Below are 25785 nucleotides of genomic sequence, written 5' to 3'. Positions count from 1 at the left end.
CTTCTTTGGGACCATATGCAAAGGGGATGCCCATTGACTATCAGAGGGACGGATAATACCCAATTGTAGCATATAATCAAACTCAGCCCTAGCGATTTTGAGCTTATCTGGTGCTAGTCTCCTGGGTTTTGCAAAAACCGGTGCACCTTCGGTTTTGATAGTGTGACTTACTTTTAGTTTGTCTTTAGAAGGCTGTGGGTTTGGTTTAGTTAAGTTTGGAAATTCCGCGAGTATATCTTGGAATTTCGCTGTTGTTACTGGGGGAGTTTGAATCAAGTTAAGAGAGCTGATGTGACTTTCTTTGCCTTTTGTGTAATACGAAGTTTCTTTTAGTGTTAATCGCCGTTTCTTGGTGTCAACTAGAAATTCGTATCTCTCTAGAAAGTCCATCCCCAGTATTGCCAGATCTAAGTCGGCTACCGTGAAAACCCAAGGGAATTGCCTCCTGAACCCCAAATCTAGGGTTAAAGTTTTCTGCCCAAATGTCGCGATTTTAGTTTTATCTGCAGCTTGAAGTGTAATTGATGATGTTTCTCGACTAATCTCAGTATTTTGAGGGATGATGCTAAGAGCAGCGCCAGTATCCACCAAGAAATTCAAGCCCGAGTTTCTGTCTCTAACATAAAACAAGCGACTGTTTAGGCGCCCCTCCTCAGTCGTCGCGACCTGGGGAGGGGTTACTCGTTTCCCGCTGCCTTAGGATTATGCTTAGGCCAGGCGCATGGTTGCGTGCACTTGGTTGAGTTGACACCAAACTTCCAGTGGTACCAACAAAACTGCCCAGATTGTCTGGACATTTCTGACCTGTTTTGTGACTTGGCTCGTGGTCGTTGTGGTGACTTGCTCCTGTTTCTATGACCCATTTGCATTCTGGTGACAGCCTCAGTGAGACTCTTAACACTCGCAATGAGTCCTTCTATTACGGGGTCTTTTGCTGATTCTACTTTTTGTGTGTGATTTATTGTGCCTGATCCAGTTAGAGGACCTCTTTCCATTATTCTGTCGGCTATACGCGCTAAATGAGATAATGAGGTTTCAGGATCTTGTGCATCCAAACAGTGTTGGACGTAGCATGGGAGAGCTTGTATCCATCCTTGTTTTAGGACTGCTTCACCCACTGTGTTATCACCCACTAAGACTTGGAGGTGACGTAAAAACTGTGACGGCGACCGATCACCTAGTGTTTCACCTTGAAAAAGTCTTTGAATTCTTTGACTATCTGATAATGATAAACGGTTCATTATCTCTCGTCTTAAGATGGTGTATGGTTGTGGTGATGGTGGATCTAAAATCAAGTCACGGACTTCTTTGGCGACTGAAGGAGGAAGGATAGAACACAAATCTCTATAGCGAATCCCTTCAGATTTGATATTGTGTCTCGTGAAATAATGCTCTAGTTGAGCAAACCACAACTCAGGATCACTACGATCAAATTCTGGAAGTCGGGATTTCGTAGTCATAACAGTGTCTATCTCCACTGGTGACAAATCATCCAGATTATGGGTTTCTATTGAGTCTGACATGAGGTATGTGACAAATATAGCAATAAAGTTAGCACGAAAAAATGGTTTCTATAACACGAATAACTTAAGGTAATTAAAAAAAAGAAAAAAACTATTTATATATCCAACTTAGTTTACGGATAATCAGGTCTACTTTTACGATTGAGTACAAAAAATATAATATTAATAACAAAAATGAGGTTAAATTTGTGTTCAAAAGGGCTCACCAATTTCGTGTCTATAGGTAACCCTCGTGCTATTGATAGAAGAAACCAGACAAGTAGTGAATAGGTCTTTATTTCGATCTTAGCGCAGTCACAGTGGAGCGTGGGATTATCTGTTCAGACAAACAAAGGCTCTCAACATTCAATATAAGATAATAGGGAATATAACGCTTATACAAAACAAGGAAGTGAATGAATACTTGAACAATACTGTTTTGGCATATACTTGGTTGTTTGGGGTCAACTCTTAACCAACCAACCTAAGCTGTTACAGCTCTTCTCTCCATACCTTCGAAAATCATGTAGTCCCTGATAAGCGATGCTATACATGACTATCCATTAAGCTAAAACTTCTTTTCACCCCAACATCATGGTTTCAGGAGGCGTCATTCTTGTATAATCAACCTGATGACCACGATGAACAGATGGACAACCATCCTTGATCGCGAAGGGATGGTTGAAGTCATTAACCCTGACTTCTTATAAGCTTTCGCTAGGGTCAATCATATATCTTTTATCAGTAAGCTCAAACGATTAGGTATCAGATCACCTCTAATTGATTGGCTCACTTCATATCTAAAAATCGACATTTTAAGGTCAGGGTTAACTTCCCTTTCTCTCAGGCTATGGAATGTCCTAGTGGGGTCTCCCAGGGCTCAGTACTGAAACTTCTTTTCTTGATTTATAAAAACGATCTTCCACAAAAGGTATCGTCTGAGTTATTACTTTTTGCTGATTATGTGAGACTCTGGAGAGAGGTACGCAACCAAAACGATATACAGGCACTTCAGGAGGATCTGACTCGAATTCAAAATTCGGCAGACAACAACGGACTTACCTTTAACATTTCAGTGTAAAATAGGTCATCTGAGACATCTTGCAGATGCTCTGGAACGTATCCAAAGGCGAGTCACGAAATCAGTTTGGGGATCAGATTCAAGCTTTATGAAGAGCGCCTGAACTCACTAAACCTTTACCGATTAGAGTATAGGAATCTTAGAGACGATCTCCTTATGGCTTACAGTATCCTTAACACTTCTGGACATCCTCTTAAACACCTACTTAAGTTTAGCTCCAACACAAACCTAAGGAGTAACACCTAGAAGCTGGAGATGCAACATATCAGAATGAACTGTAGACACAACTTATACTCCTTAAGAGTTGTCAAATGCTGGAATTCGATGCCGGCTGAGCTAGTCCAAGCGACTTCCCAGGAGTCTTTTAAAAAGGCAACTTGACTTGTTCTTAAGGATCATGGATAATATTTTACTATGACTTATCAATTGATTTTTTTCCTCTATTATCGTTAATATACCTAGGTTGCTGCCACGAGGTTGAAGATGGCACAGGTATTCAGTGTTTGACAACGCTTCTACCAGTAACACCTTCTAATATAATTCGTAACCACCCAGAGAAATCAAAAGACAGAGTCGAGGAGATCGGAAGAGTGTATTTGGCGATAACCAATATATCGGAATTCTCTGATCTAATCTGGCTAGCGATTGCGGTTGATGTTGAGCACGGCGTTACCACACGTGATCTGGTGCGGATGCCTGACCGAGCGCCTTCAGCTAGATGAGTCCACTAAAACATATGGTCAGCATCCAATGTCGAAAACTTACAGGGCTATTTATTTTGGGGATTTATTTACCGCTACAAGGTATTGGTGATCCACTGCTACTAGACACGGAAGCCCGTTAAGCGAGAGCTTCTTCTATTCATTCCACAATCATTTGAACCATTTGAATATTCTTAAAGTCCGAGGTCAGTGTGTCACCCTTATTTCTTGATACTTTATTTACTTCTGTTTATTTCATGTAACAAGGTCCCGACTCGTATGAACAGACAATCTAGTACCAATAGATGCAAAAGCCTAATGGGCAGGAGTTCATTCTATTCGAGAGTTAAAAGTTCAAAAAAAATTAAACAATGTCGAATACATTGCAAGTTATGTGGGTACAAACAAAGTTTGAGGCTAGTTTGAACTGAAGGTCAGGCGGACTTCTGAAATAACGTGAAAATAAGGTATTTAGAGCAGTAAGTCACCAGCTTCTAGTTCAGATAATTGGCTTATCTTGACCTCACGCCTGTGATATTTTTAATCTATAGCTTACATTCTGAAAAGTAGGTTCATTCTGCGTTCATGCAAGTCGTCGGTTCACTTCCTATTTTGTTTTCTTAATTCTCTCACTCTACTTTCACTACCGCAACCCACAAAGTACTTCAAGGCTAGGCACAAATCCATCAAGAACTGAACACTACATGAATCTATTCTTTGGAGGTGATTTTCCAGACTTCAAGGCTTCTTGAGATTTTATGGTTAGTGTCCCCAATCGCACTCTCTTGGGAAGAAACCCCAAAGTGTTATAAGATTCTGTAAGAATGTTGAGGAGGAAAATTACTCAAAAATTTTTGAGATTTTTCCCAGACCTGGGGGAATTTCGAGGTTTTTGTGCCATTTCCCCAAAGTTTTCTATAGTGGTTTCTTCAAAATTGACCTGAACCGGACAAAAATTTCCCCAAAATTCCGTGATTGGGTCCCGATCATTAGGGACGTAATTACGTCTTAATATACTGTTAAGAACACTTTTAGGACAATGTGCTAACAGTACCAACATTAAGGTACTTTGGTTGGTCACATAGAAAAAGCACGATTCTAGTTTACAGGCTTTTATGCATGTCTTCTATTGCTTTGTTACGATTCTGAAAGTGGTGAGTACTAAAACAAACCATCCTTAACAGTTTTTAAAGGGGTCTTCAAGGAGTTTCTCATATAGTTCTCCGTTCACCATCACTTTTCACCCTATCGTGTACAAATTCGCTAACAAGCTTAGCGTTTTTTTATCGCAGGTTTAAAGAGTTCTGGCATAAACCGTAACTGGGGTACTTCATGAATAGCCTGGTTAAAGTCAATAAGCGTTATTTCATCGGAGACTTTGTTCTCTTGGGCAGTTATCTGTCCCCACTTGACAAGGCTCATTGGCAGAAGTTACTATCGCTTCCCAGAAAAAAACTCCAGTTGATTTGACAGTTTTTTGCCTTGAGACTGGAAGTCCTGGACTCGGCCGCAGGTAGAGTCATATACACTCATTGATGAGGACGTAGCGACTGTCCATCGCGTCTCAGTTCTCACTGGTTGTTAAAACATGGTCAACCTTTGACGATAACTATATATATATATATATATATATATATATATATATATATATATATATATATATATATATGGCCACGTGCATACAACCACTACCAGGGAAGTCCTATTCACTGCCTTCTCGTGGCCGAGGTGTTGTTTATGAACGTGAGAGGACAAAAAGGGAATATCCGACCCTTTAACGTGGTTGGTAGACATACAGGATCCACCTAGGGGAGTTGGAAAACTTTGATTCCAAACCAATGGTGTACATGGGCTTCAAAATACTAAGGGAAAAATGGCGTATGAACCTATTGTAGGTCACTGGCTACCATGGGACTGCATCTCCTTATGTTGCTCCACTGTATTGTCGATTAGACCTCTAGGCCAAAGATTCGGGGTGTGGCCCCCTAGGAAAACCATCTGCTTCGGTTTGGGCACCCGAGCAGTATCCCAGACCTTACACAAATCGGATGATTTATGTGGCGCGTATATATTTGGTGCTTTCGTGTACCAATGTTCATGTGTTTAAATAAATAAATATTTCGATCATGAAAAGTTCCCCATTTTGTGTGAATTTAACCATGCATGAAAGCTTATTTCAGGCATTTGATATACGTTATTTATCCTCTAAACCTACTTCCCACCAAAGTAGTCCTGCATCATCTAGTTTAAAAACCTAACTGCATTACATTTGATTGCATATGACCTCGTTTAATTCTTTTCGATGAATCTTACCAAGACTAATAAGTTGCCTCCGTTGTATTTCTAGACTGATACCAATGGACAACTTAATTTAGTTGTTACTCCACATTTTGGTTTGTGATGTTTAGAAGTATTTGAATTATTATACGGACTTGAAGTTCACGAGATTTTTACAGCAATAAAACTAGATAGGCACAAATGAACGTACGGTATTCGGAACTCGAAATTAGGCGAACATTAAGTACAAAAGAATAATTAGTTCATACAATCACCACAGTTTTGTTTGGCCTTAGGTTATTATCTAAGTGAAATAGATATTTTTTATGAGGGAAGTTAAAATACTCTATTTCTTGAGGAAATTAGTTTGTTAATGTACTTTAAGTAGGCAGAGCTTTGTTTTGAGTTGATGTCCAATTTTAGAGAATGAGATATCGGTTTACGTAGTAAATGTAATTTTTAGTTTCCACCAACCCTATATACATTTTTTTTAGTTTTAACAGATCACCTGACAGATGGTTAATTTGGGATTTAATAATAATACGTTACAAGATTTAAATGAATCTTCCACTCAGTCTTGTTCTAGCAGAAATTTTCCAAATTTTCTTGGAGAAAGAAATTATGCTGATTTGAAATGTATAAAGGGTAAAAGTCTTCGAGAGAAATTTCATGAATTATTGCCTCCTAATCATTCTGCACATCTAAAATCTGAACTTGATAAACGTATCGATCGTTTCAGGGAATCTTGTTTACACTTGGTTGGAAAAGATTCAGTTAATATCAAAGAGCTTGGTACATGTGCAATGTTTATTTTATTAGGCGATATGGGTGAACAGTTGATGGAATTGTTAAATCGAGGCGTTTCTGTGATGGACGTACCTCGTCATTGTTCTGTCAAAATCTTAAAACCAAAAATCTTGAGTAAAATTGGTGGTTCTGGTGCTGATGATGTTGATATTGCTTGGATAGAAGTATGTAAATGTCTAGGTGGGATACTAGCGTTTCATCCGTTTAAAACAACCAATCAAGATGAGTTTAGTCAACTTTTCCGTTGTTGTCGTGTGGTTTATCAAAGTGATGAGTTCATCACAAAATCAACCAATACTCACAAACATAAGAAAATTATCATGAGAAATGTTACATGTAAAAAATCTTCGGTGGTTCATAATGTGAAAGAAAAAAATGTGGATATAAAAGAAACAAACGGTTTTTATGATACTGAAATAAGTGATCCATTAAGGTAAGTTATCTACGAATCAGAAATTATTATTCTTAATTCTCGCTTTGTGGAGCGGTAGCTTAATGGTTAGGGCGTTTAACTTTCAACTACTAAGTCCCAGGTTCGACCACTCACCGTATCTACTTCGGCTTGAACAACCGGGTAACATCATTAGTCCTCGCACTTAGAGTGTGGCTCATACCTAAGTACCTGGTAAATGTGTTAATTGAAAATGAGTCCCGTTTTATTATCAGACATTAAAGATCTTAAAGATTGGTTCACTGCATTGTTGATTTTTTACTTCTGATATGCAACGAATAGTGACACTTGAGTTTATTGTGAAACAGACTTTTCAAAAGCGTACACTCTGAGCATTGAAAGCGTTAAACAATTTGATGTTTCACTTTCTATTCCGAATTTGTAAGACATGCTTTTCAACAACTACAGTGTACCGAGATAGAGTGGTGGCTTAACTTAGCAACATGAACTGATCTCAGTTAAACAACCACTAAAAATCAGGGAGTACTGGATAGCTGTTTCTTTCTAGTACGGGAATTAAAGTTCAACCATATCGAGTGAGGCAGTCAGCTACCAAGTACATTAGTTGGTGGTACGATATTACGGATTGATTGAAGTTAAACTTGTAAAAGTCTGGGTACTAATTCCTCGTTCTAGAGATTTAACGCTCATGTTCGAGAACAAAGATCCTGAGTTCGGTCTCCAGTAGCGATTTCATAGGTGATCACTGCTGCGAAGTCCCATACTATAGAACAAAACAGCTTTCCATTGCCTCCTGGTCTTCAGTGGTTGTTTAACTAAAATCAGTCGGTGATATTAACTGTAAAAAGTAAGTCTTCGCAAACCCGTTTAGTAATACGTATTTTCAACCATTGGAAACCAACCTATCTACTTCACTTGCTACAATGGGAGTTCGTCCTTCAAGTCTTCCAACGAATGCATAACATTTATGCTACTGACTCGTCGTCCATTGGTTTGCACTTCTAATTTCAATCAATTCACGATGTTTCTTAATAATTTTTAAGTGTCATCCGTTAGTAAGTGGCTCATTTCCGCCGTGGTTAAGCCCTATTGATTTTAGCTTCCCACTAAATCTCCGGAAATTATCTCTAGAAATTGATTACAAATAAACACATAGTAATTATCATTACTATAGAGCGGAGTTTGCTAGATTATGCCATAAATCGCTTTTCCTTTCTATTCTATTTCAGACGACTTCTTCTTACTCCACTTATAGAACAAGATCAAAAAAGAAATTCTAATCAACCTGGAACATCGTCTTTGCTTTTTTCCTCTTCTACTTCTACATCGTTACAAGCAACTAATTTAATTAATTTAACACAGAAATTATCTTGTAAAGCTAAACAGTTAGATATTACAAAAGAGCAATTTATTCAAATGATTTTTGATATTTTGGCTTCATCCAAATCAAATGATGAAGTACAAGAAGAGGTAAATAAATCATAGATTAATTAAAATTAAATAAAATAGGATTATCTGGCTAGTGGTAAAATCCAAAATGCACAGTTTCGTCGTATATGAGACGTGTCAATCAAATGTACACGTATACACCTACAGTCAAATCCTCATGCTTCTAAACGGTCAGTGCTTAGTGGCTCTTTGTTTTGAAGCCAATTAGATCGGACGATGATTGCTATTGAAATGTACATCCCGGCTACCCTCGTATATAATCATTGACTTAACTCACGTTAGTGAATAACGGAATTAAATAACTCAAATGCGAATACGAGAATAAAGTTTGAATATGCGTGTTTCACACAGTGTTGAACCAGACAGACGACCAGAGAAACGAAGCGAAGAGGAGAGAGCGAAACGATGCGTGGTGTCGGCGAGTGAGCCAACTCCCATTTAATGGAGTGTGAGTCGATATTTCTGGTCAAACAAATATAAGTTACAGACACAATGAATAGGGTAAGTAATTAACACACACACGATCATATGAAAACAGTCAGGGTTAATAAGTGAATAATTGATAAAGTCAAAATGTGGCTTGAGAAGAATGAATAATCTAGTCAGCTCGGAAACTAGGATAGCCTATGTGGGCTTAACATAGTAGCAACCGCTACAAGTGAATTAAACATCATAACTTTTCTCTACAAACGCCTAACATAATTTTCATGAGTTCAGTTATCTGTTGGCTTGTATTAACCACTACTCAGCTTTACAAAAAGAGTATTTAAATCGCACATTCGAGGCAATCCTCTCAGGGTGTAACACATACTAATAGAGAGATTGATTAATTAAAGACCTTAAAGCTAACACAACGAGATAATCAAAGTTCCTACAAATCAAACTAATAACTGAGTTTTATTTTGTGAATTGGATATAAATTAACATGTTTTTATACAGTCAGGCATGTCAACTTGGACGTTATTTAAATAAATTATAACCCTGATTTTTAATAAAAATTGGTTAATGAGATAAGTACGTTTTTATCGATTAAGGTGGTCGAAATATGTATTAATAAGTATGTTCAACTATCGTCTATCTCGACGGTTGATATTTACTTGTGTGGAAGTTGAAGGAAAGTTATGAATGAACAGACCAATACATGACATTAGTTCACGGAGCTATTGACTTCGTTTAAATTATGTTGGTAGGTACACACTACTTGTCTAGGGTCCGTGTGATCATCATAACCATTGGTCGGAGATCGATAACATAGCTTCGGATAGTGAAGATATTTTGCATGTTGAGTGGTGGCATAATTCCTAAAACACTTTGATTTCAGCCCGTAGTTTACAGGTTTAAAATCCCACTTCATCTATCTGTTTATCGCCAGTTGAGTGTTGTTGTCAAACCTCACGAAAAGGCATTATACTTCAAAGCCGGTTATCATAAACTTCTACCTTCAAGTGGTCTGGTACGACCGATGGTGAGGAATCTGCTCTTCCTCTTGAAATACCTGAATGCAGCCATGCATTCATAGCCTCTGCCAGGAACGTCCCTTCATCCATCGGGAATATTGTTCACAAAAGTAAGACGATGGAAAGCGAACATCTGACTCTTAGACCGGATTCAGTCAGTTGCAACGGCTCAAATTACCATACTTCATTAACATAGTGATAAAATTGTCAGGTCGAATCCCAGGACAGAGGAGGTAACAACAGTATTAATGATGATGGTGGATAAGGAGTGCCCAACAAGGGTAGTTTTGAAACTCTGATCCCAAACCAATGGTGTATATTGGCTGCAGGTTCCTGATTAGCGTATGAGCCTGACGCTGCTTCAATGTATTGTGGAGTATACCTTCAGATTCGAATGCTCGGAAGTGGTCTTCTGAGGAAAGCACCTGCTTCGATTTAAGCACTCTGATATTATCCTAGTCCATATATAAATATAACAAGCAAATCTATCGTTTTATATTTGTTAATTAATTTTATCCTTTATCTTTATTTTATATTTGCATTTATTTTTATCATATAACACTCCTCGATGATATTTTGTTATATTCTCTCTGTTTAAAGTTATTTGAATTGATTGGATTGGATTGTGTCGATGTGATTTTTGATCTGATCAGTCGCCGTGCTGAGTGGACAAATGTTTATTTTACAACGGAAGGTATATATATATATATATATATATATATATCATAAGCTTTCATTTAACCTATTGACTACTGTTATACAATTTACCATCCTTAATTTATTCTTAATCTACTAGTTACAGCCTCCTATAATCACAGCAACTTTCGGTTTGGTCTTGCATAATAATTATTTTTTATTTTATGGTGTGATGCTGTGTGGTCTACTTGTATATAAACCAATTATGTCTAAAATATAGATTCATATAACGGAGGGCAGTATTTGTGTTCTCAACTGAACAGACAGGTAAGACGAGAAGCCACTATTTCGGGGACCGATGGAGAATTAGCATTGACTCAAGGTTGCTGGTACTGGTTGACATGTGATTGGTTTAGCATGGGGGCAAGATCATAAAAGTTGGTATTCAGATTAGCGATTTAGTCATAGAACATAGGACATAACAAATTGGTGACGTGGATTAAAAAAAAGCCATAATAATAAAGTTACTAACTGACGTCGTGTTGTCTAGTTTGTCAGTGCTGGTCGGATTCTGTTGACCAAGTTGGAATGTGGCTGCTAATCTCAGTGATTCAAAGATATGGTATTCACTATATCTTGGTGTTAGGTAATAGAAGCTAATCAACGGTAAGCCCTAGTCTTTGGTTTCTTACTATTTGTTACTCGTTAACAAGATGTACCTGTTAGTTTGTGAGTAATGATGGTGTGTGTGAAGTCTGAGTCGGTATCACTCATTATCGTAGTCAGAGACATTACCAATTAGTGATGGGGATCCGCATCCTACTGCGATCAGATACGTCTTGCTGATATTTGCCGGTCATCAGGAAACCTAGGGAAAACAAGGCTTCGTGTTAGCTACCAAATATGCGCGGTCGAGTCAGTTGAACTAGTGGCAAAATTACAACTTGATCAGTAAGTAGGGACTAACGAACCAAACGAACATTGTATTGGACGCTACTCAGTAATCAATCAATCGTAGTTAATTGTCACAGCCCTACTTGCTTAATGTTTACGTCTCAGACATGGCTTGAATTCTATAGAAATAGTCTGTCCCCTCAAGATCCTAGGTACACTTTGTTGACAAGTAACAACCGGTTAGTAACTTAGATTCATAGTGTTAAATTTTTTTGTACGACCCAACTACTCTTAGTGCTTAGTATTTTTCGCACATTTTGCTTCAAACAAACAGTCCTCAAAATCAGAACAGAGCTTGGACAGGTAAGTAATAATATTCCTAAATAAAGCAAGTTGAATGGTAGTAACAATCAGTGAAAATTTATAAATTATACACAAAAATATTGTAGTCTTTCTGATCTATCTATCAATCAAAATTGGGCCAATCTTTGGCCTGATAACACGGGGTTTCTTGCCGACTACCTTCAACCATTTGAGACATCCTTTTAACTATGCCTTCGTAAACAAATTAACCTAACTTGTAAGAAAGAATTTTTCTTTCGAATAGCTTATTTATTGTTATTATTATTTTTATTTCCTATTTTGTTGTTTTTTAAGGATCTTCTGAACAGAATGATGCAAAACAATCCGTAAGTCAGATGTACACTGTTGAGTTTATGCGAGATGCATTCTTGTTTTCAAACATTTATACCTGTTAACAAAGATTGATTTACATACGAGGTATTATACTTTGCTATTATCTTCTACTGCTCATTAATCTGTAGAAGGTCGTTTTGCTTAAAGCCAAATTTATGTCACACGTGATGTAATGCATATAAGCCGTATTTGTCACAGATTAAGGTTTCAGTTGTTGGGATACCATTGAAAGCCAGGATTCATCAGGCACCCGTTTCTTCCTAGTGTAGGACTATTCCTAAATGCCCACCGATAATCCCACTAGAAATCGAAATCAAGCCCTTCAGATTCAGCGACAAGTACTTGGTCGTTATGCAACGGTTAAATTACAAATCCAGTTTCACACAAGGTAAATATTAATGATGTTGTTCAAAATGATAATGAAAACTCAATTAAATCTTCTATTTCCTCGTATTCAACGACACCAAAAGTATCCAATTAAGCTTCAAGTTTTCTTTATCACCTCAGTAATTAATATAGTTGAAAGTTGGTTGGTTTTTAACTTTTGAATCTTCGGTTCGCAATAATGATACAACTTTACTGTCATAGATATTTTGTGTAATTATATTTTAAGGTTTAATCTTCTATGCTTGCGCTATCGGTTACTTATCTGAGGTTTTATACAACTAGCATCGTGGTAGATCAAGTAGGTGGCATGTAATAAATTTGATAATAAATGTATCACTATTCTATCTTCTTTTTCAACAATGCTTGAAATTAGACATTATTTTTCGTCATTCTTTTCTCTTTTTTTTTCAAAGGAACAAATTAAAAATGATGATGTAAACAATTCCAATGTTTTCGCTGATCCATTGACTGCGTCTAATACACGTCAAGCAAGAATTGAAGAGAATGCATTGAAAACCATGGAACGTTTACGTAAAGCTTTGAATAATCGATCATCCGGATCTCAGTCAAATGATAATGATTTACCTCATGTTTATGATGCATCAGCTAAATTACGAAAAAATTCTATTATGACAGATACTTCTAAAGTAAGCACATATAACTTCTCTCCCATTCTTACTCACTTTTCTCTCATACACTACAAATTTTATTTGTTTGGTATGTTGAATAGCATTAATGATTCAGACCATTGAGATTTCATTTTCAACTGAATGTACTTTGACGTCAGTGTGTACTGGTCATGTATTACTATAAGTGAAAGTTGACTCAGTGTTATCCTATGTATAGTGTATTCTTTATATATAACATGACAGCACTATCGATCGTTGCGTTAATAATTTGTTTGTTTTACATAACGACTTATACTTAGTCTTCTTGTATCGAATGTGTAGACAGAAAGACAGGGAACCAGCTTCATGTCAGGTAGTTTTATTTAAAACTTGCTACGTATTCATGTCAACCTACTTAGTCTTAAACAAATTGTAGACTGAATTGTCTGTATCTTTTTTTACAGTGATCGTTGTTTAATCAACTCAAACTGTATAGTGTTCTGACACAAAGTAGGTTTAAACTATTTGAAAAATCGATGAAATTCATCATCTATCTGTCTTACGTAAGAATACCTACTTCAGCATTTTCATCGAAAAATGTTGAGCAATCTGACATACTGTCAAAAAGTTAACTTAAAAATAAATCGTCTTACCATATGTGATAAGTTCTTCAGAAACTTACAAGAATTCTGAAGCCCTTTGGAACCAACGTCGCTTACAAACCAACACAATCACTTTGTTACATTTTAACGTAGACTGAAAAAACAATAACATAATAAGACAAATCCAACATCCACCAAATATATTGCCCTAACTGCGAAAAATGTTGCACTGAAAAAAAAGACACTACGCTTCACCTACGCATACATAAACACACATTAGCAGTGAGGCAACATGATGTGTTATTAATGATACTATTGAAGGTGGACAATGATAGATATGAATTCGATTGAAGGGGTGCTGTAATTGTGAATCGGAACAAAACTTTGGTTATGCCATTGAATTTCTAGAGGCCTGTCATTAAAACCAATTAGCAATCTATAGACACTTTGACATAGTTTCAATTTACCAGCCTATATGGAAGGTCAGTCAACCACATGGTCAGAAGTAAACCAGTAAATCCAATTAATGTGAATGTAAGAACATGTTAAGCCACAGCCAATCGGCCAATTAATATATAACATTTGTGGCATAACTGTGGAGTAACTCACTTGTACTCAAAGTGAGCGTTGCTACTGTTTTTCAAAACGATAATGGAGGCTCCACAATTAAACGATTTAGCTCAGAAAATACAATACCACCAAAATTTTGTCTTCATTTACCTATTGAACATTTAATGACCTTGGTAATAAATACCATTAACACAGCTTTTATCCGTATGTAGACTTCCAAACTAAGTTGTTTTCGAATTTAATGGGGAGTGAGAAAATTAATCAATCAAATATATATATGTGGGCTTTTCTTTTTTTCTTAGCTTTTATTACCGGAAAATGTGAAATATCAACAGTTGGCACTATGTGATCAAGTCGAATTTCCTTTATCCGCTAAGCCGCCGGAAGATATACTGAACGTGAAGCGGGTTAAAATTAGCTCTTTAGATGAAGTAAGTTGTGAGAGTCAATTATCATTACTATAATATCACCATTATTGTTATTGTATATGTCTGTGTGTGTGTGTGTGAAGCCTAGGTTCAAAACACAATGATTTATCTAAAGAACGGTTCTATCATTAAAAATATATTTACAAGTTGTTTACAAGACTCAACTTGTAGGGTATCAACGGTAGTTAACATGTGTGTAAGTCTTGAGACAGAAAGGTTTCCTATAATGGTAACATAAAGATCATTTACAACATTCCATAGCACAAATGAAAGTTGGGCGAGACTCTAATTTAGGGACGACCTTTGAACGAATCTTAAATGACCTTGACAATTATTAGCTAATCAGAAGACAGTTAGTATAAAGTAAGAATATAGTATAAGAAAGTAGTGAACTACGACGGATATTCTTCTTTTACATGATTTAAAAACTTGTTAAGGTTTGATAATGGTTCAGAGGATCTGAATTCATAATACATACGGTATAGAAACTCGGCCATAGGGTTAGGGGTTAGGGTTAGGATTAGGTTAGGGTTAGAGCTAGGGTAGTGAGATTCTAATTTAGGGACAAGCCAAAAAGAAGCGTTTGAGCAATTTTAACGTCACGGAGCCAAGTTCAACACGTGATGTTAACGTACGATCGGTTTACAGCGGATTTTCGAGCAGGTGTTTATTGAGAGGGTACAACCCGTATGCATTATGAATCCAGATCCTCTGAACCATTATCAAACCTTAACAAGTTTTTAAATCATGTAAAAGAAGAATATCCACTGTAATTCATTACTTTCTTATAATATATTTTTACTTTATACTAACTGTCTTCTGATTGGCTAATAATTGAAATTGCTCATACGCTTCTGATTGGCTCGTCCCTAAATTAGAGTCTCGCCGAAAGTTGTTATCCGTGCTTTGTGTAAATAATGACTACGAAAAATCAGAATAGAAACCAAGACCACATAAAATGGGAGCTGTCGCGCTGAAGCAAAGATTCAGGGGATTTAAAAAGCTGGGGACAACTTTGAAAAGGCTTGAGGGAACGTAATTACACTAATACATACAGAGGAAATGCGTTCGAAAATTATCATAAACGAAACTGGTTACTGAATATGAGCAAGTAGTATAAAGCAATACACAAAAATGAGTCCAGCCAGTGGAAAAAAGGGGGAGAGGATGCAAACAAACTTAACACTGGTAATGCGGTGTAGATAGTTTTTAAATCCCCTTCATTTTAAATTTTTATAACGTAGAACAACTTTGGTCAGGCAAATTTTAAAGACTGAGAAGCACTGGATAGTATGGGGCTCCTCAACGATGCTCATACACGATGCTAACAGGAATCGGACCCAAGACATTTAGGTCATTCAGCGAGCGCCTAATTTCAATTCCAATAAATTAGCATTCAGTGGTTTAAATTTCCAATTCCAACCAATCCACGATATTACGTCATTATTAGCTCCATTCCTTGCCATATTCATCTCATTCGCATGAAATATTTATCCATTGCTTCTTGGTCTTCATTAGGTGTCTAACCAAAGTTAGTCCACAATGCAAAACTTAAGATTCTATTGTCTTCATAATACCCTTCATTTTGTTTAACATTTTGTCATAATTTTGGTACGAGCCATGTTATCACAATCAGTTTACGAAATTAAACGCAATTGTGCCAGACAATGACAATCAATTTGATCTCCAGTTTGAGACAATTGATTGACATTTTGCAAATGAACAATTTGATTGTGTGGTTCTCAGATTTTGCTAAACGTTTCTGTAACTTTGTGTCCAAATACATTTGGTTGTCTCCGCCTATGTTCCCGTTCACTACAATGTAAACAACAAAATAGAGTTGATAACGTTACAACTTATTTGTTCGATCATCTCTCTTTTAACTAATCAGTATTTTATTGTTAATTATATAGATTGGTCAAATGGTATTTCATGGGATGAAAGAATTAAATTTAATCCAGTCAGTCGTCTATCCACTTGCTTATCATACATCAGAAAATCTTTTAATCTCAGCTCCAACTGGTGCGGGTAAAACAAATGTTGCACTGCTTACTATTGTTCAATTACTTCGTACTTATATGAAAGAGGATAATGTTTTAGACTTGAAAGCGTTTAAAGTAAGTAGCTTCTATCATTTGAATTGTTGCATTTCAATTTTGGTTATTTAAACTACTAATTTTGTTACGTTATTAATGATACGGGTTTTCAGCTGCAGAAATGTATAACATGTCTGAATCTGTTAGGCGGTTGGAAGTACACCCTTCATGAAATAGGCTTCTTGCTTGCTGGAAATCGTCAACAGTATGTCTTAAGGGAACTGGTGTCTGGACCGAATAGCTCAGCGATAATATTTGAGACTGTGAAGCTCGGTGACTGAGATTAAAATCCCATAAGAGTCATCAGTTTTCTCAACAGTGCGAGTGTACATGCTAACAATTACTAATCAGTACGAAACATAAGTTTAAGATTTCCAACTATCTACCTCCAACCACCTAATATCAAAACATAGTGTAGGGGATGTCAAGTTATTCAGACTAGACTGCAATTTAATCAACAGAATTTGATTAACAGTTAAGGACTAGGCAAACTTGACATCTCTTACTAAATAGTCAGGGATCAATTACAAATATACTGGATCTCGAAATAGGAGTTCCTAAATGCCCTGGTACAGCCGGGAGTGGGGAGAGTCAGCTCGCCTTGTCAAAATGATCTCACATAGCCACGCGCCAACAACCACTGCCAGGGACATCCTACTCACTGTCTTCTCATGGCGGGGGTGTTTAAGAAATCGATAGGACAAAAAGCGAATATCCGACCCTTTAACAGTATCACAGCCCTCACACAAATCAAATGATTTATATGGTGCATATATATTTGGTGCCTCTTTGCACCAATGTTGCCATGTGAGACCGTTTCGAGAGGGAAAGCTGTGTTCCCTGACCCTCGACCGTATCAGGGCATTTGTTAGGAATCCGTTGGGAATTTCCCAAACAATTTTAGAAAGACGATGGACTATGTATTGAAAAGAGCAAGAACAAGCACACCATGTATGAATATCAGATTTTGTGTACCTCCCGTCACAACATACAGAACCTAGTTTATTTTAACAAACATCAAATGTATGAACATTTATAAAAGATGATTACTGGTTTAAATTGTTATTCTATGTTGTCTAATGGTAGAATTGTTAAATTTAATTCTCCATCTTGCTTCGGAACCATCATTCTCTCATTTTTCAGCAGTTTATGCTAAACTCGTATTTTTTCAACTTAATCAACTAAGCTTTTTTGTTACATGTTTATATTCATAGGTGATGAATAATTGAACGGATAATTGTATCCCATAACTTCGACATTAGGTTCTACAGTTACTAGTCCATAATTATGTTACAAAGGTTAAAATATGGCATGGATAAGTGAATTATACAATATTATTAATTAAAAAAGGTTGTCGTGGACCAAGCTAAACACTGCGGCTAAATATACCTTTTTTTGGAATAAGAAGTTGAATCTCCTAAAGTTGATCCTGTTGGTTTTTACCATTTAGAGTTGTAATTTTACTCCTTTAGTGAGATTGTTTGGAACGTGATAGAAAGCAGAGTAAGGTTCATTCGTTTTAATATGATATAACAAGTGAGAAAAAATCGTGTTGTTTGTACACATTTCGTGACATATTTTCTAAATCCTTTCAGTACTTATTCACGACAACTCAAAAATGAAACCTGAGTACGGCCTATGTAACTAATTCCACAGAATCAGTTGACTTGGTATCCACATATGGAGGAGTTCATCATCGGTAATATGTCATCGATTCGTTGTGTAAATACTGGTTTGATTGAGAAAATCATATGGAACTTGGCAGAGTTGAATGTCTTTTCAATAGATTGTTCAGGTTACCGTGTTCATAAATTGCCATCCGCTATGTCTCCTTTTAAGTCGGCTTCTAAATCAATGGTTATTTCACTGACAATGTCGGACTTTTTCATTGTTTTTATGAAATTGATTATGTAACTAACCGTTCTAACCTTTTGTAAATAACCTTTCTAATTTATAAATGACACCTTTCTGAAGTATTTAGTCTATGATTATCATTGTTTTAACATATAATGTTGCTTAATTCACTTGCATATCTTATGTTGTCCCTTGTAATATAACACAATAATAATAAACTTGCAAGTGTAAAGCACGGTAACGAATTTATTGTAAACAATTTTCCGCTCAAATACTCTTTGTTTTTGAATATATTTTGGAAATTTGTATACTACTGATATGTATATATAGTAATATGAATTTATTTCAGATTGTTTATTTAGCTCCAATGAAAGCGTTGGCAGCTGAAATGGCCGATACATTTTCAAAACGTCTTAGTCCTTTAGGAGTACATGTTAGAGAATGTACTGGTGATATGCACTTAAGTAAACAAGAGTTACTTGAAACTCAGGTAGGTATTTGGTTTCCTACGTATATTGTTTGTTTTCTTTTTTCGAGAAGTCTGTTTAATTTTTGTAAAATCTTGTATAAATTTTATGGAGTCTGAATTTAATTGTTTACAAAAATGAACTATCTTGATATTTTAGTGAGGCTGGATAGGCGCTATCAGTGGAATTTACGATGTTTGTTTACCTTGTTTAGAACTCATAAGGAAAGTATAAGTAAGTCATTATATGCGAAAATTAGAACTCATCAACTGGGTTTACCATTATCTCTGTGTCAATGATTTACACTGAGAGTCTGAACCCGTTTGTTATGACTTATGACCCTGTCTAATATCGTGTGGCGAAAACAGCAGTTGGAATCGTCTTCACTACTAATAACCTTGAGTCAACGGATTAGTTCTTATTGGTCCTCGATGTGATAGAATTTCTCCCTGTGCTGGCCGTTGAGTCCAGAACACAGTCATCGGCCTCCAGTATACGAATATTGTATTCCAAGCATACGTAGCTTATATAAAAGCATACTCAACCATATCACATCATAAGATGAAAAAAAGTATTATGTATGATCAAGCGAAAAGTGGCTGTGAATAGGGTGAATAGACTATGAATAATAAACTGAAAACATGCTAAGAATAATAAAACATACAACTATTAATATTTGTTTGAACAAATAAACATTGGTACAAGGAGGCACCAAATATATATGCGCCACATAAATCATTTGATGTTTGTGACAGCTGTGATACTGCTCGGGTGCCCAAACCGAGGCAGGTAGTTTTCTTAGGGAGTCTCACACCTGGAGCCTTTGACCTAAATGTCTGATCCATAAGCTAGTGTAGCAACGTCAGGAAATGTAGTCCCACGGTAACCGGTAACCAATAATTGGTTCGTACGCCATTTATTCCCTCAGGATATTGGGACCCATGTTCACCATTGGTTTGGGATGAGGGTTGTCCAACCCCCTCAGGTTGATCTTCTATATCTACTATCCCGGTTAAAGGGTTGGATATTCGTTTTTCATCCACTCAATTTCGTAAAAAATACCCCCGCCGCGAAAAGTCAGTGAATAGGATGTTCCTGGCAGTGGTTGTTGGCGCGTGGCCATGTGAGATCATTTCGAGAAGGTGAGCTGACTCTCCCCACTCTCGGCCGTACCAGGGCATTTGGGGTGTTATCCACGCTCAGTGATTACTCATATATCACTCACTACCACATATTATTGATACTATGGTAAAGAAATCAATAATATGATAAATATATTAGTTTCTGATAGATGTTTATCTCTTAAAATGTATGAAGTTCTTTTTAAAAAATAATTACTTATTTACATAGATGGATGAAATGACTAGCAGTAGAATGTAGGATGCGCGTTCCAATCTACTTCGGACTCATCAGTTGGATGTACCTTCATGCATCCCAGATTTGATGTTCACTCTTCTTCGAATTATGTTTAATGTGTTTCTTCTTAAAATGATTTTGTGTATGATCACTGAACATGGACGGATAGACAGTCAACTATTATTTTGATTTGTTCTCTACACTCATTGAGTGTAATTGTATGGAGTAAAGTATTCCCCAGACTGTAAAATACTTTAGTTTTTATATTTGACCGTGAATAGTGTATTTAGTATATAGTGATCCCAGTCTGCGCATGTCTTATCGATGGAATGTCTTGTTTAATGATAGTAAAATCCTGTTTATCGATTGTATTGTTACTAATAAGAACTTTCGTCTAAATTTGAACGAATAGTCTCACAAACTTTGGGCGCCGAGTTGATGTGAGACATTAGAGATTTAACAAATACATTCTTCCTCTTTAATATATTGTTATCATACTATAGTAGTATGTCTTGAGAAAACAGAATGTTTTTTTCATTCGTTATATCAGTAGTAAAAATAATGTCATAATCAGTTAGTGTTCATCTAGTTAGTTTACTAATCTGTTTTATACTTTATAACAACAAATGTTTCTACTCTAATTCACTGTATAAATTTAGATGCTTGTTAGTACACCAGAAAAATGGGATGTTATCTCACGTAAAGGTACTGGGGATGCCAATTTAGTTAAATTAGTCAAACTACTTATTATTGATGAAGTTCATTTATTACATGAAGAACGTGGTGCTGTTATTGAAGCCTTAGTTGCACGTACTCTTCGACAAGTAAGTTATTATTAATACTATGCAATAATATAGATATACATATCGATAAATATTTGTTGTTGTTGTTTTACACCACAGAATAATTTTAGTTAAATAACCGTTAGAAACCAGGAAGTTCTGGACAGTTGTTTTGTCCTATTATGACCTTACCAGAAGTGGGATCCAGAATCTTCAGGCCCATGGGTAACTTTCAGTGGTTGTCTAACTGAAGTCACTCTATGTTGTTAACCACTGGAGTTCGACGATGTAAGGTGTGGGGCAGTTACCCAATAATTGCTTTAAAAGTTGATTGCACAGTATCGTGAACTGATTCGTACGGATTTCTGTTGTGTATTCAAGATCATTATCTACGTCAATGCACGAACCTTCAGGGGCAGTTCGATTCAAGAGGTTGCATAAGTCCACGAAGTTCAGGGGCTGTCGGACTAAACCGTTTAGGTAGGTGTAAACTATTTGGTTGCGATTTACGCGATTATCTTAACCCAGGACTGGAGAATTTTAATGACGCGACTCGTTCTCAATGACGCAAATGCATTCAATCTTTGTATTTCCTGCTCCCTTTAGTTCAGAAACTACCCTATCAAATTCTTTTTCATTAAGTCCATATTTTAAAATCATATCTTCGATGCCGAAATTCTTTATTGCCATTAATACCGTCACTATGTCTACTGTTCTGGGATTTTCCTTGTTAATTTTATTTCACTGTGCCAATAGGGTATGGCAACTTGAAATGATGAGTTCGTTTATTAAGTTTTACTTTGTTATGACTAACTTACTGACAAATTGATTAAACTTTGACATTTAGAACACTGAACACTGGCTCTGTAATCTGAAAGCTAAGCGCTCTCCGTAGAACCCATAAATCCTGAGTTCGATCCCTAGTAGTGTTGCGAATTTTTAGTGGTCCATTGATCTGACCCCAACTCGGATACTATGAGCATAAATGTTTCATTTAATTCCGTATATTACCTAGGCTAACGCCGTTTGTGTGGCGGCGCTAATAAGAAGCCAGCTACAGGTTTCGCTGGATGGATTTATTTCAAGCACCCGTTTGTGCAGATAGGTAAGCAAAGCAAAACGAAGAATGCAAGTGTGCCAACTCGATTTGATCAAACGTAACCCAATATTTATAACCAGATAAAAATAAGCTACAGACCTGTGATGAATAGAGTAAGCGGTACACGCACATGTGCTTATATAAAGACAGTCAAGGTTAATGAGGGAATAATTAGCAAGGTCAATATATAACTGAAGAAGACTTAATAAATTGGAATGTTCAGAAGCTAGAATAACCTATGTTGGCTCGACATAATACTAGACGCTACAGATTCACATTATTGGGGAGTATGACTCTCAATGCTCCATGATGTAAACTATAAAAAAACTTATTGGAAATTCTATCTCAGTACTTGGCATAACATTTTCATTCAAAATGTAAGTTGATATTTTTGCTTAATCTATTTCTGTCTCTGTTGTTATTGTCCCTTTCAGGTTGAAAGTTCACAAACGATGATCCGATTAGTTGGTCTATCAGCTACTCTACCGAATTATATCGATGTGGCTCGATTTCTATGCGTAAATTTACAACGTGGTTTATTCTATTTCGATTCACGTTTTCGACCTGTACCATTGGCCATGTCATTTATTGGTATTCGTGGATCAAATCGAAAAGTCCAAGATTTAAATATGAGTATAATTTGTTATGAGAAAGTTTTGGAACAAGTTAAACAAGGTGAACAGGTAAAAGAAGCAATAAAATATATGTCAGTTTTTCCATTGACAATGTTATGGTTTTCAAATTAACCAATATTAATATTTTTCAAATATATTTGTGGTATATCGATTGCAGTGGAATCTCATATGGCCGTTTCTTCCTCTTTACTATTTGTTTGTTAGATGTAGTTATTAGTTATTCGGATTCAGTAGCTAAGTGGATAGTTAATGTGTTCGGTATGTGAAGCTTGAAGTGTGAATGCCAACACAGGGAGATGTGTGCATCCTAGATAGGGCGAAACGCGCGTTCTAAACACCAATGCTAGCCATAAATCCATCTGCTCTATTGAAGAAAAATTGTAAAATTGGCTATATTAAGGCAATCCACACAGAATGTACATATTCTAATAAAGACCGATCAATATTTAGTCAAGATTATCAGCAATGGGATAAATATAAATCATCTTTAGTCATGATATAAATTGCACTGATTTCTGTATCTGTCCCAGCTTTTACATTGATTCTGATTAGTGGATGAAGCGTTGTAATTTTCTCATCAAATTCCGCATAGTTGATTAGTGCACTGATAGACTATTGATCTTTTATTCATAACAGGAACCAAAGTAATTGATACAGCAATAAAATAACCTGACTAAATTCCATATTCAACTTCTTTGTTCCATCCTCATCTCTTCACTCTTAATTAACTATATTGTATTCACTTGAATTTTAATGAACATAATTTGAATCATTCTAAGGCATTTTTTTTTCGATGTGTTCGAACGATTACACACAGTGGATGCGCACTGTCGAGGTGTCCCGTACTAGGACGAAACTGCTGTTCAGTGCTTCCTTGTTTTCAGTGGTGATCTAGCTTAGGTCGACTCGTGATTTCATCTGTGAAAATGATAATCACTTATATAAAATTATGATTATTGTAATATAATTAGGGATTTATTGGAAATTGTATAGTGTAGAATGGAAACTGAAATTAGTTGTACACTCATCAAAACCAGAATTACTGGGCAACTATTTTGTCTTAATATCGTATCCATAGCAGTGCATATCCATGACCTTAACGGGGATTGAATTCAGTTTTAGAAAACAATTATTCTTTGTTTTAATGTTCGATATTTGGAAGTAAGCTACAAACTTAAGTTTCATGTTGGATAACATTCATAGATTAGCCATGTTTACATGCATGCTGAAAACTGATACAGTTCATAGAATTCCATTCCATTCCCTTCCAGTTATTCTACTGTCAGCTATATTATGGAAAAATTTAAATACTTTACTTTTACTTGAAGCTTGTAGTGATGATGCATGTTAAGAACAAAAAAGCTTCACAATTAAATCATCCACCACTCAAAGAACTAAACTCTATCAAAATTCATGAGAATCCCACACATCGCTCTGGATTAAAAAAACACAGTTACCCTTTCAGTTATTATAGTCATGTTTTCTCTTCTTTTTTTGTTGATCAAACACTACCATTATTAAATTATTCCTTTACTAAAAAAAGATTTCTATTTAATTGCATATACTATTTATTTGTCTTTTAAAAATGTATATTACAGGTGATGGTATTTGTTCATTCACGTGGTGATACATTTCGAACAGCTCGTGCTCTTCGTACATCTGCTCAACAACTTAATCATATGATGTATTTTAGAAATAATGATAGTTCAACTATAAAAATCTGTTTAAAAAAGGTAATATATGATAGATACCATGTTTGTTAATTATATTTTCATTTTTCATTTTTTATTCATTGATACATTATTTTACTATTTATCATTTATTTGAACACAAATACTGGTACAAAGGGGCTCCAACTACATATGCGCCACATTGATCATTCGAGTTGTGTGACGGCTGTGATACTGTCCGGGTGCGCAGACTGAAGCAGGTGGTTTTCTTATGGGGCCACACCCAGAGCCTTCGACCTGAAGGTCTGATCCACAAGGCAGTGGAGCATCGTAAGGAGATACAATCCCATGGTAGCCGGTGATCAATAATTGGTTAGTACGCCGTTTGTTCCCTCAGGATTTTGGAGCCCATGTTCACCATTGGTTTGGAATGAGGATTTTCCAACTCTCTAGGTGAACTCTATGTGTCCACCAACCCGGTTAAAGCGCCGGACATTAGCTTTTCGTCCTCTCAATTCCGTAAACAACACCCCTGGTGTGAGAAGGCAGTGAGTAGTACTTCCCTTGCAGAGGCTGTATACGTGTGGCCATATGAGAGCATTTCGAGAGGAAGAGCTAAATCTCCCCCACTCTCGACCATACCAGGGCATTTGGGGGTACCTATATTGTCAGTAGGACCGTTAACCTATTTATCAATTGACACGTTGACTAATAAATGACAGTTGAGATCCTAAAGCTTATTTACCATCGAGGTGTTTATAACTCAGTAACTAATCAGAAGACTCAAATAAGAAGCGGATTAGTTCTCTATTGTACTCAATTCAACCTTGAATCAAATACATACTATAATATACTGAAAATGAATGATCACATAGCACATTAAATAAACTGTAATTTACGTACATTCATATTATTTGTGATAGACGGTCGATGGTTGGTGAACCATTGTCAGTCCGTGTCCCCCGAATGCCCTGGTACGGCCGAGAGTGGGGTGAGTCCGCTCTCCCTCTCGAAATACTCTCACACGGCCGCGCGTATACAGCCTCTGCCACGGAAGTCCTTCTCATTGCCTTCTCGTGGCGGGGGTGTTGTTTACGAAAATGAGAGGACGAAAAGCGAATGTCCGGCGCTTTAACCGGATCCCAAACTGATGGTGCACATGGGCTCCAGTATCCTGCGGGAACAAATGGCGTATGAACCAATCTTTGGTCACCGGCTACCATGGGATTGCATCTCCTTACGATGCTCCACTGCCTTGTGGGTTAGACCTTTAGGTCAAAGGCTCGGGGAGTGGCCCCCTATGAAAACCACTTGCTTCG

General features: G+C 36.5%; 1 protein-coding gene across 2 annotated transcripts in view; it reads left to right on the top strand.

The window, feature by feature from the left end:
* Window positions 1-3721: 3721 nt before the first annotated feature.
* The window catches only part of ASCC3_3 (activating signal cointegrator 1 complex subunit), a 61823-nt gene continuing 39759 nt past the window's right edge, over window positions 3722-25785 (top strand). For both annotated transcript variants that reach the window (XM_051217446.1, XM_051217447.1), the window contains exons 1-12: window positions 3722-3763; window positions 6056-6801; window positions 8010-8250; window positions 10287-10380; window positions 11874-11905; window positions 12713-12946; window positions 14382-14510; window positions 16421-16624; window positions 18807-18947; window positions 20940-21104; window positions 22596-22844; window positions 24395-24529. In XM_051217446.1, coding sequence (XP_051064847.1) covers window positions 6077-6801; window positions 8010-8250; window positions 10287-10380; window positions 11874-11905; window positions 12713-12946; window positions 14382-14510; window positions 16421-16624; window positions 18807-18947; window positions 20940-21104; window positions 22596-22844; window positions 24395-24529 — 2349 coding nt within the window. In that variant the 5' untranslated portion in view covers window positions 3722-3763; window positions 6056-6076. The remainder of the gene's footprint in view (window positions 3764-6055; window positions 6802-8009; window positions 8251-10286; window positions 10381-11873; window positions 11906-12712; window positions 12947-14381; window positions 14511-16420; window positions 16625-18806; window positions 18948-20939; window positions 21105-22595; window positions 22845-24394; window positions 24530-25785) is intronic.

This window comes from Schistosoma haematobium, chromosome 5 (assembly GCF_000699445.3).
Source record: "Schistosoma haematobium chromosome 5, whole genome shotgun sequence".
NCBI lineage: Eukaryota > Metazoa > Platyhelminthes > Trematoda > Strigeidida > Schistosomatidae > Schistosoma > Schistosoma haematobium.
This window is presented reverse-complemented; position numbering and strand designations above follow the sequence as displayed.